Raw genomic sequence first — 14,948 nt, 5'->3', positions numbered from 1 at the left:
ATAGTTTGCTACAACAAACAACAACCACCCTCCCAACCTACTGACTTTTTTTTTGCAGTTAATGGTAAATCTGTGTGTGCAATCTAGGTATTTCAAAAGCATTCTGAACAAGAATGAAACTTTAGAGCACATTACACTAAAATAAGCATCAAAATAATGATCTTACATTCATGTCACACCTTCCAAGAAGCTCAGTTCACAGCACTTTCACTTGTGTGGCATCTGACCAGCTTGTCAAAAACCATTCTTAACCGAGTGCTGCAGGGTACTATAACTTCAGTGATTCATACATGCAGCTGTTGGAACTGCTTGTTGGGTTGTGAAAAACTCCCAGTGCCAAGTGCTGATCTAAGAGAACCCAGATCTCCATCAGCCCTCTTGGCTCTGAGTAGTTAGTGAACAACAGATGGCAGCAGGAGTTAAGCAAACTAAGAAAATATTCTGAGCGGAGGTATAAAGTTAAAATCCTTGCAAGAACTGAAATTCTCAGAAAATACAGAGAGCAAATGTTGAAGTTTGAACTAGTTTTCATGCGCAAGTGATGTACGCCACTAAAAACATTAAAAGGTAGTCTCAGTTCTGAAGCACTCATTATCAAAGTTTTCATTTAACTCTCATAGAAGAGCCTGCCCGTGAAATTCATACTACAGAAATTTCAGATTTTCAGCTGTGACTGCACTGTAAAACAGCTGAAGACAATACCTGGCACTAGGGAAAAGATGAAAGAACCAGAAATGACATCGTTTGGCAGCAGATTACAAACACCATCAGCAATGAACGGACAGCATCACGAACTCAGCTGGCCTCTTCAGCAGAAAAAGGGACAGAACTACAGCAACAGAAAGAAAAATTATTAGTGTTGAAGTGGACAGAAGTGCAGGAGTCATCGCTGTATCAGCACAAAATGGACAAAGTGGGTAGATGATGTATGAAGAAATGCAGGGTTATAGCAATGATTATAAACATGAATATGTCAGCCTATGAAAACACAGAGAGTAGGAGACTTGTGCTAGTGAAGAAGGAAATCCCCCCTAATTTGGTTTACAATAAATTCTAGTTCTCAGTCTCACTAAGATGGTGCACTCATTGGATAGGCAAAGACCCAAAACAACTTAGAAAAGACTCAAAGATATTTTCAGGGCTTACAGACGCTGTTGAACAGCACCGACATGAACTCATGAATTAAGTACTATTCTGTAGAGCTTCTTTACTTTACTCCATACAACTGCTGAATTAGAATTCACATGAAAATCTGACCCATCTAAACACACAGGTATCTTGAGCCATCTCTTTAAGTAGTAACCATCACTGTGACTGCAGCCAACTGCGAGCAAGTTCTCTCAGAGAAGTGAGGATTTCTAGAACAACCTCGAATTAAACCACTCAGCTGAATTTGCAACATTATGAAGAAAGTGTTTGAGCTTTCTTCTTTTAACATTTTAGTGAGAAGACCGTGAACATTTGCACATTGAATACACTTGCAGACGTATATTTTACTATACTGCAATAATTCCTTACAGCGTTCCTCCAAAACAAGTACCATCCCAGGTTTCTAACCTTATTTTTTACTGGGTTTAAAAACATTTTCCAATCTAGTTTGCGGCAGTAAATCATCTTGGTATCATTGAAAGAGAAATCAGAACAATTAGATTACTCATTTAGCAAGCTATTACTCAGTGCAAGAAAGCGTGGGAGAATCAAGCTCCTAAAATGAAACTTGCTGGGACTGAGATACAAAAACTAACACACATTTATGTATGTAAGCTGTTTGGTTGAAAATTTATCAATTTCTATAGGCTCAGGAATCTGCATTCTGCAAAGTCCTGCACTCTACAGCACAGCGCATCAAAACACTTAAGGATATGGGTATGTTTCATCATATGAGTAGTTCTAACAGAGTAAACAGGATGCAAGAGTGGACATACTCAGACCACATATCCTCTTACCAGTTCCTCATTTCTGAGGGTTATCAGTAATCAACACATAGAAGAACGGAGCAGGTCAAAGAGTGTCAAAGGGTTTCAACAGTACTATAAATTCTTCAGTCTTCAAAAGCACCACGTGAAGAGTCAGCCTTACAATCCTAAAACATTTGTGCTTGTGACAGGCTCCGAAGGCCGCAGACGTGCCCTATCGTGCGATGGAAGTAGCCAGGCTTCCTGCCTGCCAGCAGCGCCTCCTCACTGCGGGGTCTTTGGGACGAGGACAGGCTCTGTGTGAAGCAGCACCTCTGGATCTCGTGCCCAGAACCACGCTGGCTCTGCTCTCGCTCACGCTGCCCACCCGGTCTGTGGCTCCCGTGCACCCTGCCCACCGGGACACCCGGCTCCTGCCCCGCAGAGCTCTCCCGCACTGTGCCCGGGCTGGTGCCAGCCAGGGACTCGCTGCCGGTCCGCTCTGCCCCATCACCCAGGTCAGCAGAGGAGATGTGCAACAGCTCCAGCAGCAGGTCCCAGGGAATGCTGCTGGCTGGGTTTTGCCTTGCCTGCCCCTCTGCATCTGGGAGTTCAGTGAACTTTCCACCCACCTTTTAATTCATGTGTCCAAACCCACCTTTCCAATTCTGCTTTCCGCAAGAGCACTTTGGGGGACTGCTGAAAGCCTTTCTAACAACAAGGTAAATGACATGGCTTCCTCTCCTCTCGTCCAGTGCTGCTCATCTCATCACAAAAGGCAGTTAAGCTTGGTCAGACTAATTTGCCCTTGATAAATCCACGTTGATTGTTCCCAGTTGTGTTCTTAACCTTCCTGTGTCTGGACATAGCGCTGGACGCAGCTTTGTGAAGATTCACTCGGTAACCTTTCCACGGACTTCGGTCACACTGACCAGCTTGTAATTCCTCAAATTGTTCCCTTTGAAGAATGGCACAGCCTTCATCTTTCTGCAATCATCAGGACCATTCCCCCGTTGCCACTGCCTTTCAAAGATGATGGCCTGCAGCTTCGTAATGACACTGTACTCCTCACTCAGCGCCCTCTGGTACATTTCTAAATACAGCTTTACACTCCTGCTGCTGGCACAACAATCACCTTCACGTCCTTGAGAAGCAACTTGTGTGTGATGTTAATTTAATGAAGATGTGGAACGTGATGCAAGGGTGTTGGTTTTTTTCCTTAAAAAAAAAAAAAAAAAAAAAAAAAAAATCCCACCTTGCATATTGCCTGGCATATGCATAAATAATAAATTTGTTTTATGATACTGGCACCTTAAAATTTAAAGAAAAAACAGTTTCGTTAATTCATGTTTATGCACATACATTACAGTTTGCTTTTGTCTTTGTAGACAGCAAGAGGGTGAGTTTCACTGTGAATTTCAGGCTATATTTAACTACTACTATTTTGGATAAACTATTATTTTGGAAACATCTGCTTTGGACCTACAGATTTCTACGGCGGGCATTTAAAGGCAAAACAAAAGAAACCTAAAACTGTCCGCAGAGTTATAACAGTATGGATCAAACCGTAAGGGCTACAAAGAGAACCTCGGCAAAAATCTACTCAAAACCAGCAAAGCGATGCCACCTTGTGGATATAGCGCGAAACTTCTGAAAAGGTGAAAAAACGCGGCCGTTCGCTCATCCTGAGGCTGATCAGAGCAAAGCCGGCTCCTGCCCAGGGAGCCTCAGGCGATTTTCAGAACTTCCCTGCAGACTTAAGCGCGTGTGCTCGTGGAGCAGACCGAGACCCCGCCTGGTGGACCTACGGCGATTTTTACATCGCTGCGTGGGTTTATCAAGTAGTTATCTGGCCTCGCTACCTGCAAGTGGGTCTGTCAGTGAAAGAAACAGAAACACCCATTTCTTACAGAAAATAACAGAACAAATGAGATGGGGGTTATGGTTTCAGCTATCGCACTCGAATAAAGCAATGTAAGAAAATAGAATTGAAGAAGTCCTGAAGTTTAAAATAAATCCTGCAACCGTTAACATCTTTAAGCAATAACCACCTCTGTGAGAGGTACGCAATAAAATGTCTTGTCACTAGGTTTTAGGGGAAATTACAACCACGAGAACTAAACTTGTAATAAAAATGGAATCGTTTGATTCCAGGAGCTGAGGCTTTTCCTTAAGGGAAAAACCAAACCAAAACAAGCCCTACAAAATAACAAAAGCCCAGAATACATACAAGTAACAAATATCATTAAAACTTGTATTGCAACGGTAGCAGCTCAAAATTCAATCAACTACAGGGAGTATATTTCAACATTTTTACAAATAACTATATAAAAGATAAAGTTGTTGGTATAACTGTGATAGTCATTAAAACGTTATAAATATATAGCAACTATCTGATCACTCGCTGTTTAGCAATTTTATTAACATAAAATGGAATGTAACATTTAGAGTAATTTTATTCTAATTTCCTATCTATAAGCAGAGTTGATCTTTGAGTTATACTGCTTCTATTTATTTTTTAAAGTAGCATTAACACTTTTTGAAGCCTCTTGGCTACCTTTAATAGGTTAACCAATTTATTTCAATATGAACAAAACAATATTCAAAGCTTTGCTGCCTTCTCCTGGAAGAACCAGCATAGAAAAACTATAGAGTAGAAGGAACAGCGTAAGGAAATGAAATATGAGGGTACACACAGTCAGTCTTCGCCTTACAGGTCCTCATGCAAAAGCCCAAAGGAGGAAAGAAAGATGCTCTCTTGAAGAGTCTCCCACCTACCCACACATTTCACACCTACGAAGCAGTGATACCCAAAGTTTGCCTCTATGACCTGTATGGGTTTTGTTCTTCCCCCTGGTAGACTGCTTCTGCTGGATGGTTTGAGGTTTCTCCCCCCCCTCCAGGACAATCTCACACATTTCTATGACAGCTTGGGATCTCAGCTTGATGGGAAACATAGCAAACATAGCACAGAAACAGAGCGTAGGCCAATCCTGATCAGCTGAGTTCGCTCCCTTTTAGACATCAAATTGGGCTCCCTGAGACTTACTTCACCTGTAATGATAAACAGGCCTTAACAGAAATTCTGCATCCAACCACAAAAACCTTTCTGTAGGATATTTTCACCCATTCATATGCCAGCTCCTCAACGAATCCCCTTTCCTCTGAATGTCACGCAAACTTTTAGAACTTTGCACTGAATAGGAGGGGAAGAACAAAACAGCACAGCACAAGATAAAAGAACATCTTCCTGCCCAATTAAAAAAGCAGATTTCTTTGGCTCTACCATGTAGTCCACTGAGTACACAACATACAGCTCTATGACCAGTGGCAGCAGACAAGGCCTTGCAAATAGATGTTAACAAGACAAAGGAAAAAAGCTTGGACCTCCCTCCCTCTTGTAGATTTTTTTTTTTCCTTCAAGGCAATTCAAAGATTTAAAACCAGTCCCCAGTCCTACCTCCAACTGTTCACCTAAGAACTGCAAAACAAGAGCTGGAGCTTTCCTCAGTAATGAAGCTTTGGGAAATACAAGCCCATGAGAAGCAGTTTTTCACACCTTCTGAATCCAGACAAGCGCATTAATTGGTAACCACTAAAAAACTTTCCTTACAGGCACGATGCACAACCCCAATGCAAGAGCATCCCTGCTCCTCCCAGTCTCTCACCAGTCTCTCACCAGTCTCTTCCTGACTCTACTCCTCCTGCTTTTTTCTTCTCCCAGCTCCTCAGTCTGATGAGCAAGCACCTTCCAAGGGGCCTGGGTAGAGGATAACACAAGTTTAAGCCATGCCATTGGTTTAGAGAAGACAGCTTTATATGAAATACAGTAGTAACTAAATGAGCCAAAAAACATATCAACTTCTCTGAAACACAAATCATTTGTAAACAACAAGTCTCTTCTCTCCAGGAGCCTGGAAGCAAAACAGTACTTTCAGTCTCTCACTCTCCAGAGAACAAAAAAAAAACACCACAGAAACACACTTAAAGGTTTCAGTTTGAAAAATATGCTGGAGTGAAAAACATTTTTGTTCACTGCTTAGAGCTTCAAATGAAGCAAAGCCGAGTTTTAAAATTCTTTCCCCAAAGTAGCATGTAAACACGGTAGCTACAGATTCCTCCCATTCACAAAACTCAGCTTTGTGCCCCATGATTACCATAGGAACAACGTTGTTATCTGCCCTGTGATCCTGACAACCAGGGACCGCACCAGAGTGCCGCCGCCATTCCTAATCTGTGATAGCTTTGAAAGAATAGATAACGCCGTGGGATTCCTGCACGCTGACAAATCCTTGCGCTACTAGCTCACCCAACCGACTTAAACTGCCCGTGCTGCACCCTGTCTGTTTGCTTTGGAGGTGGAAACAAGGCGCGTTTTACAGTTGTTCAAACTCCAGGCTGCAGTACGAACGAGTAAACTCTCCCATCCCAGCTGGCTACGAAGCATGCGGAACACGGAAACGCCGGGGGCACCAGCCGGGCTACGGCAGCACAACAATCCCCCCCGGGCACCCTAGAGGGCGCAAGCAGTGTTAAAGTGTCACTGCAGTTACAGAAGGTGCTGCTTCGTGTCTGGAAAGAGTGCCAGCCCGTGCCGCGTGGTGGCTGGCAGGCCCTAAGCCCCGCAAGGTGCACCTCGAGGTGCTGCTGCTCAGCGACAGCTAGCGCCCCGCCTGGCTGTGCTCACCCGTCCGCCCGGGGAGCTGCGGTGCGTGCTCAGGAACTGAAGGCCTGCAGCACAGAGTCTCCAGGGGGATGTTGCTGCAGCCGTTCAGTGCTTTAAGGAGGCTTGTAAGAAAGCTGGAGAGAGGCTTTTTATAAGTGCAGGTAGTAACAGGACAAGGGGTAACGGCTTTACACTAGAAGAGGGTAGATTTACACCAGGTGTAAGGAAGAAATTCTTTGTGCTGAGGCACTGGCACAGGCTGCCCAGAGAAGCTGTGGGTGCCCCATCCCTGGAGATGCTCAAGGCCAGGCTGGGTGGGGCTTTGAGCAACCTGGGCTGGTGGGAGGTGTCCCTGCCCATGGCAGGGGGTTAGAACTGGGGAGGCTTCAAGGTCCCTTCCAACCCAAGCCATTCCATGATTTTATGATTCGTTTTCAACAGCTCCTCATGAGACAAATACATCTCTCAACTGAGCTAGCATTGCAAGGGCCTTTCAGTTTCTTCACACAGAAGTAGCTATAGTGGATAGAAAGAGGTAAGAAAGTTACTCCTTGCAAAACAGACTAATCACAGTTGAGAAGACTGGGAAGCGTAAGTAGTAGGCCTTGTTTTGGAAATTCAGGGCAAGTAATAAGAGAAAATGAAGCTTTAGCTCAGACTGTCATTAGGATCTTTTTCTCTCCCAAATCTGGGAAATTTTTTTCTGTATCCACTGAAGTCATCATTTTACTAAGATAAAGACCATTTGGGTTTGTAGTGTTGCCTTACATATGTTAAGGTTGGTTCACAAGATGAAAGGTCTGGTCAGTTGTGTTGTTTTTCTGTAGCAAAACAGTAAAAGAAAATTATTGGGGGGGCGGGGGAGGAGGGTCCAGTAGTACTTAATGACAGTCCTACCCCTACAGCACAAACAATACCAAGCAAACTGGTCTCTGCTATGACAGGAAAGGAAGATGAGGAATGCTAGTTTGTGGAGGTGTATCCTTGAGTGCTGACCATTTCTCAGACCCCTATAGATGAGCTATTTCTGGTGGGTATTCAGGACAATATTAAGCATACAGCAGAGATGATCAAGTCATACAAATAAGCTGCTTTCTATGAAAGTGACCTAGTAAGGAAGGTACAGCAAAATTAGTCTTTGACACTGATCTCTCAGAGAAAAGTGCTGGCTTTCTGTTTGCACTCAAAAGCTCTAGCACCAGTGTTCTTCCCTATCAAAGGAGGCATAGAAATAATTAAAACTATTCAAGTTGCCAATAATAAGATGCTTATGACAGTTTATGAAAATTTAACCAGAAATCGGCATACTCTATGAGGAGAAGCCTTCAGGCACGACTGATTGTCCAAATTAGATTATAAACAAAAGGTTGTGCGTCCAGAAGCAATTTACACTCACCTGGAAGCATAAGAGGAGAAAATTATTTCTATTCTGATCCATAAAAGGGGTGTCCTCACATGAGCAACAAGCAGAGAGACACTGAATAGATATTTGGAATTCTCTCTAACACAAGGAATACCTGGTAAGACCAAAGTAGTCCCTTCCAGATAGACCTATCACAAAGGGGGACAAAGCAGAAAGTTGACTCAAAATAATCTAGAAATCCTCAAAATATAAAAGTTTATTTAGCTACAATATTAAAAAGTACAATATAAAGATATAAAACATAGAAATTCCATAATTAATTCACATGCTAAAAGGATTAATTGATCAGCCATAAGGAAGAGACTTCATGAATTTTATGGACGTCTTAGCCCTGAGGGCTATTTCATCAGGTTTCAGACTTGAAATATTGAACAACCATTGCAGAGAATTTGCTCACCAACATCGCCATAACTAGGAGAAGAAGGAAAAAAAAAAAAAAAAAAAGAAAAACAGAAAAACAAAGTCAGTGTCTACTGCTTTTGGAACATAAAGAATGCCATCCTATTCCATTAGCAACTGTAACCATGGGACTCTGACACACTTTCTTTACATCACAGAACTGTTAATAACAGTGTCCAAAACTTAAGTTACTCCTTAGGAGCGTGTTTATTCATTACCGGCTAGCATTGCTGGTGAGAAAGCAAGAGGAACATTTGCCTCCTAGAACATTTAAATACTAGACTTGCACTAAGACTGATTAGACGACTTCACGCAGGCGTTTTATTTCCCATGCTTCAGACAGTTTTACTGCTCCTAATTCAATATCCAAAGAGGTTAAGTCAATTGGATGTATGAGCTAGGTAGCTGTTGGGACTTCATAAGCTACAACCGATGTTCAGAGTTACAAGTTTGAGAAGTTGAAAAGGCACTTACTCAATTACGGAGCACAAAGAGCAGGTAACTGTGTTACAACAGCTGCAGAGCCTGCTGCAGCTCTGGCATACGAACCGGTCACACTGCGAACACGCTTCCTTGACATCGGCAGTTCTTACACATGATGAGCAGGCTTTGGAAACTCCCACCGGCGGAACTGCTTAGAAAAGATGTAATTAAGTAAAGATGTACTTTATAGCAAAATGGAGAAAGAACCTGAAAACTCTAAGAACTGCAAGAGCATGGTGTCTCTGCTGGATATTACAGCTACAGGTAGCAGTGCTTTGAAAAACACAACTGCTTGCCCCATGGCTTTATTGGCTTTTCCCTCCACTCCTCTTAACGGAGAGATCATTAAGACAGTATCAAGCAGACCACACCTGAAACCATTTCCAAAGATCATCTAATTCCAATGCCCCTGTCATGGGCAGGGACACCTCGTAGAATCATTAAGGTTGGAAAAGCCCTCCAAGATCCTCTGCTCCAACCACCCCCCTACCACCAATGTCCCCCACTAAACCATGTCCCTGAGCACCACATCCAACCTCTCCTTGAACACCCCCAGGGACGGTGACTCCACCACCTCCCTGGGCATCCCATTCCAATGCCTGACTGCTCTTTTTGAGGAGAAATGTCTCCAAATTTCCAACCTGAACCTCCCCAGGTGCAACTTGAGGCCCCTCCCTCTGGCCCTATCACTAGTTACCTGTGAGAAGAGGCCGACCCCCAGCTCCCCACACCTTCCTTTCAGGCAGTTGCAGAGAGCAATGAGGTCTGCCCTGAGCCTCCTCTTCCCCAGACTAAACACCCCCAGCTCCCTCAGCCGCTCCTCACAGGACTTGTGCTCCAGGCCCCTCACCCGCCTCGTAGCCCTTCTCCGGACGCGCTCCACGGCCCCAAACCCACCCCTGTGCCCCAGCCCCCCCACTCACCCATCTCCGTGCCGGCCGCGCTCCTCAGCAGCCTCCCGTCGTGCCCGATGCGCAGCTGCCCGCTCCAGCGCCGCCCGGGGCCGGCGGCCGGGCCCTGTCCGTCGGGCTGCGTTGAGCGGCCGGCAGCGGGCCGGGGGAGCGGGGTCCAGGCGCCCTCAGCGCACGCCTGGGCGCCCCTGAAGAGCAGCCGCCGGGTGCGCTCTGCCGCGGGACACGAGAGGAGCGTTACCGGCGGCCCCCCTCAGCCCCCCGGGGGGGGGGGCTCTGAGGGAACGGGACGGCGTGGTGCGTCCCCCCCCCGCCGCGCCCCTACCGCCCCCCCCGTCTCACCGAAGATCTCCCTGCGGAGCTCCTCGGCCCGCACCCCGCGGCTCAGCTCCCGCAGCCCCACGCGGGTCTTCAGCTGCAGCGGCGCCCCGTCCCCGAAGGGGCAGGAGCGCTTCGGCATGGCGGCCGGGCCCCCCCACCCCCTTCCCCGCCGGCCCGGCCCGTAACGGCGGCTCCCGCCCGCCAACCGCCCCGCCGCCGCCGCTCCCGGCCAATGGCGGCGCGAGGAGAGGAAGATTGACGGGAGGGGGCGGGACCTGCGCCTGAGGGGAGCGGGCGGGACGCCCTCGCCGTGACCGGGGCTGTCGCCGCCGCCGGGCTCTGGGGGCAGGGGTTACGCCCCGGTGGGAGCCGGTCGGTTCTGCCGAGCCCTCCTGGCAGCCAAACCCTCGGGTTTCGGGACCTTTCCGTGCCCGGCCAGGGGGAGTGGGAGGTGCCGGGGTGCTGCGCCACCCACAGGCTCCGTCAGCCCGCCTGGAGACGCCTCCCACAGGCTCCCAAATTTTTGTTGTTGTTGTGGAAAGCACCGCGACGCCAGCGAGGCTTTGGGGTGTGGATTTCTCGATAAACTCTCCTTCCTCGCTGGCTGTTTTGGACTCAGATTCTTATGTAAATGTCGTGTGTGTCACAGTTGTTTACAGCTTCAAGTAGTTCCTCCTTAAGGTGCTTACTAAAGTTATATCAGTCCAAATGCTGTAGAACTACCAAAAACGTGCAGAAACACAAGAATTCACAGTTTTGAAATGAGGTCTGAGAGCCTCGGGCTGGTCAGAGACTCTCTCAGCTCCCCAGGTTAAACATGTAGGGCCACCAGGCCGGACTCAGTCGTGTCCCAGAGGCTGCTGCTCAGTTTCACTAAAATCACCGAGTTTTCTGGGACTTGCTGCTTTCACAGTGTGATGAAGAAATATTGTAATTAATTTCCTATTGACTGGTAAGCTGGCTGCAGCAATGTACCTATTACTTTGTAACTTAAGTGCCACATCCAACGCCAAGTAGCAGTCAGTGTAGGAGGGGGTTCTGCACTGATGAACAAACGCACGCTTCAAGAAGCTTTGTAGAAGCTACGCTTTGTAGAAGCTACAGCTGTAATGCACAAAATTGTAATTCACAAAAATACCTTCCACACTGCAAGGTCTGGCTCCTGCCACACACAGCTGCAAAGATTTATACTTCGGCTTTTTCTGCGTGTACTTGTAAATGTACGCTTAAACATATTCTACAGAAAATTTTCCTCTGCTTGTGGAAAACTCTCCGTCTTTTCTTTATCTCTCAGGCATTTTCTTTGTAAATAATCCTTAAATATAGGCCCTGGTGTCCCTGAAGCTCTCTGAGGCACATCAGTGAGCGGAAATGTAAACTGGCTCAGACCGTGCCCCGTCAGGACAGAGAGCGCTAGGTCACACACGTTTCAGTAGGATGGCAAAAGGCAGAGCTCAGCTGCCTGCGGCCTGGATGAGACACAAAGAACAAAGTTAAAAGCGCCCTTCTGCTCGCAGTGCTCTGAAGCTGCGATCTGGGGATATGAAATAGATTTGAAAGTGACCAGCACGTGCTGTAGTGGTGCTGCTGGAGCTGTCATGGAGGAGGAAATTTAAGGACAGTTCCTCTGAGGGCTGTTACATTTGCAGGCTGCCACCGCCACCCCACTGCAGGGCAAATGCAGAAATCTGATTGCCACTGAGTCATCCGCGGGTGTTGACAACTCCTCTTTAATTTCTCTGCAAGCCTCAACCTTAATAACATCTGTTACTGATCAGATATTTCCTATTTGTGAGAGGTATTAAGGCAAAAAAAAATATATATTTTTTTCTGTATCAATGTATCTTAGCTTCCTAAATGGAATTGGTTCACCTGCCGGTCTGTTGACTTGCTACCCAACAGGATGATTCCCAGTACTTTATTAATGTCACAGCAGTAAGCCTCGAGGAAGATCCACTGGTGATTTGGAAGTAGAAAAAAGGCTGAGATCTGATCTGGCAAAGACTGCTGGCACTGAGCATTCATGAAAATTAATGCTGACAATTTCCCAGGTTATTTGAAGAGATTGTGTGTTGTTACACAGCTTCTGAATAGGAAAAAGCAGCCCAAACAAATCCCAAACCACTAATGGTAATTGTGAAATATGATAATTTTGTTTTATCCTCGAAAACATGTTTGTAAAAGGAAGCAGAGAATAAAAATGACAGGATTTTTCTTGCTACTTTGCTTCTCCCATGCCCGTGTGAATATTACAGACAAATTGCCTGGTTGATAGCTTTCTCTCTTACAGAACAAAGAAAAATTGCATTTCAAATTTTCAATAGCTTCCATTTCCAGCAAGCAAATTTGAAGAGCAAAATGGACTGGGCTGCGCTCACTAAGTCTGTGTCTTCTAATACTCCATTTCTACCAGCGCTTCAATGAAGTCAGGGCACACACAGGAGGATTCTGGCCATAGTTCACCTCCTTTGAGGCTTCTAGCAGTTTAGAGACTAGAAACGTTCTGAGCCCAAGTTTCCATTTGGATCTTCATAGTTGTCAGTATGTCATCATGAATCTGTCCAGTTCCCCTCTCAAAACTGGTAACGTTTAATTTCTTCTTTTGTCCAGCAAGATGTACAACTTTGCAAAATGTTATTAAAAACCAAACCAATCATTTTCTGTACCTCTCATAGTCCCTAGCGTCCTTTCTGAAGGAGGGTGGCCAGTGCTCCAGCTGTGGACATGCTATGCATCCGGGCAGCATAAGCCTAAAGATTTTTTCTTGGTCCCTTCCCTAATAATTCCTAACATCTAATTGATCATGGCGATTACTGCTTGAGAACTAAACCGGTGTTTTCAGGGAACTATTCATAAATGACTCGCAGCATCACTCCCCTGAGTGCTAATCGCTTTCTAATCGCTTAATTCACAACCCATCATTCTATGTATATAATTGAGGTTATTTTTCCCCCATGCGTGTTACTGCACACTTGCTGACACCGCCAATTTATTGCCTGTTAGGTGTAGTGAAAGTCTTGAAAATATGCAGCTGTACCTCTTCCCAGCCGGCTTTTAGATTTGACTTTACACAATAATGCAGCAAACACTGATACCTCTCTGCTCATCTCCTTTCTCAGATTACTTACAAATATGTTGACAGACACAGACATCTTGCCTGAACCTGCCTGAGGTTAGTCCTCAGGATCACAGCGATCCCTTTGTAAAGACTGGCACCACGTTCCTTTCACACCAAGACAAATTTAAGTAAACATCACATTTGGACCCAAATTACAATAGACTTTGCCTATAAAATGGGCAGATTTAGATTTTCAGTACTCCAGTAAGCACTGAGAGATTATTTTTGTTTCTGATCCTTCAGTAACACAATCGAGGTAAATGTTTGCCTGTCTGCCAATGCTTTCAACTGCTCCAAAATGTAATTTTTGGTAATTAGAAATAAACGGGTAGTCTGGAATAGAAACCACAGACAGTGTGAATCGCAGACATTGCAAATCAGGATTGGATGCTTTCTTAAAGGGAAAAGAACTTACGCATTTGGAAGAGAACAAATTGAGGAAAATTCTGCCTTGTGTTTTAGTCAGTGTCAGACTAAATATTCCCAATGTCTGATTTGGCTTTGTGAAACTAAATATTCATCACTCCAATCTTCCTGTCTATGCCTTGCTTTGCAAACAACCTTTATCCATTTACTGTAACAAGTTAAAGTATTCAATTTTAGGAACAGATGGCAGAAAAATAGCAATCCAGAAGATTATACTAACTTTTAAGTTGTTCTAAGGGTCTAATAGTAGGCTCCTATAAGCACTGGAAAGCCTTAAATATATTTCATCCTTCTCAAAGCCCTCCCCTACACGCATTTGTAATTAAAGTTCCCCATTTATTCTATTATTTCATTATTAGGCCATTTATAAAGAAATCAAAACTTTATACCTAGAGGTGGGGCTCTGACTACACACAGCTGTACATCGGGAGTTTCCTCAATGATTCTTCTCAATTTGTACTGATACAAAAGGAGGAAAGCATTTTGGCCAATTCTCTAGTTCTTTTCTAACGTTTTCATGACAAAACGGTGAAACGAATATTCTGGAAATTCTTTTAGGTAGAACATTTATTACAGCGGTGGTTGTAGGTGGCCATGTGCCATACGCAGCCTGTTTTGGGGCAGGTGATGTACTGGGATCGGGATGCACACGCATCCCTGCACAGGACCGAAGAACAACACCGCACCCCATGCCCTCAGCCCCACCGCACCCTTCTTCCCGTGATCTGCAGTAGGGATTCGAGGATAATAAAACTGTCTCGAACACACCTGTTTTTATTAGAACGGCCCAGGGCTGCTTCCTTTCTTCTGTGCCCTTTTATTTCTGTATCACACTGTCAGCCTTACCAGACACGTTTACAACCCCTATCAAAGGGCTGCACCCTTCAGACATCATCTGTGAGCGAGTGCCAGCACACAGCCGCACGTCATTTTACTATGACTAGTGAGCGACCCAGCTCACGTCCTGATCTTGACGAGTCGCTCTGCACATGAAAAACCGTTTGGTAAGCCAGGGAGGAGCATTGAGAGCTGGGAGCATTAAGCCAGGGAGGAGATTAAGGGCTGGCTCTGGAGGCATGCTGCTGCTAAGCCAAGCCTCTGCCACCCTGGCACCGCAGCCAGTGTCTGCACCTAAATTAGCACGGCACGGCTGAGTTTCGTAGAGTGCTCCTGTGAGACAGACCAGTTTTGCTCAGTAGATCAAAATACTTGAAGGTCCCACTTACACTAGAGGGCACTCTGTAAACTGTTACAGCTGTTACAAAGGTGTGATTGTTCTGCTGACAGCGACGTACAAAAGGGCTGC

At 45.5% G+C, this 14,948-nt stretch overlaps 1 protein-coding gene across 1 annotated transcript; it reads right to left on the bottom strand.

The window, feature by feature from the left end:
• Positions 1-8,156: 8,156 nt before the first annotated feature.
• SIVA1 (SIVA1 apoptosis inducing factor) lies at positions 8,157-10,279 on the bottom strand. The gene is made up of 4 exons (XM_080596356.1): positions 10,120-10,279; positions 9,790-9,990; positions 8,858-9,014; positions 8,157-8,395 (listed from the first exon to the last, which is right to left on the bottom strand). Exons 1-4 carry the CDS (start codon positions 10,235-10,237, stop codon positions 8,338-8,340), a joined length of 534 nt encoding a protein of 177 aa, XP_080452482.1. The 5' UTR covers positions 10,238-10,279; the 3' UTR covers positions 8,157-8,337.
• Between the last annotated feature and the right edge of the window lie 4,669 nt (positions 10,280-14,948).

This window comes from Anser brachyrhynchus, assembly GCF_964034855.1.
Source record: "Anser brachyrhynchus genome assembly, chromosome: 5".
Lineage (NCBI taxonomy): Eukaryota > Metazoa > Chordata > Aves > Anseriformes > Anatidae > Anser > Anser brachyrhynchus.
The sequence above is the reverse complement of the archived record's forward strand: the minus strand, read 5'-3'. Positions and strand labels throughout refer to the sequence as shown.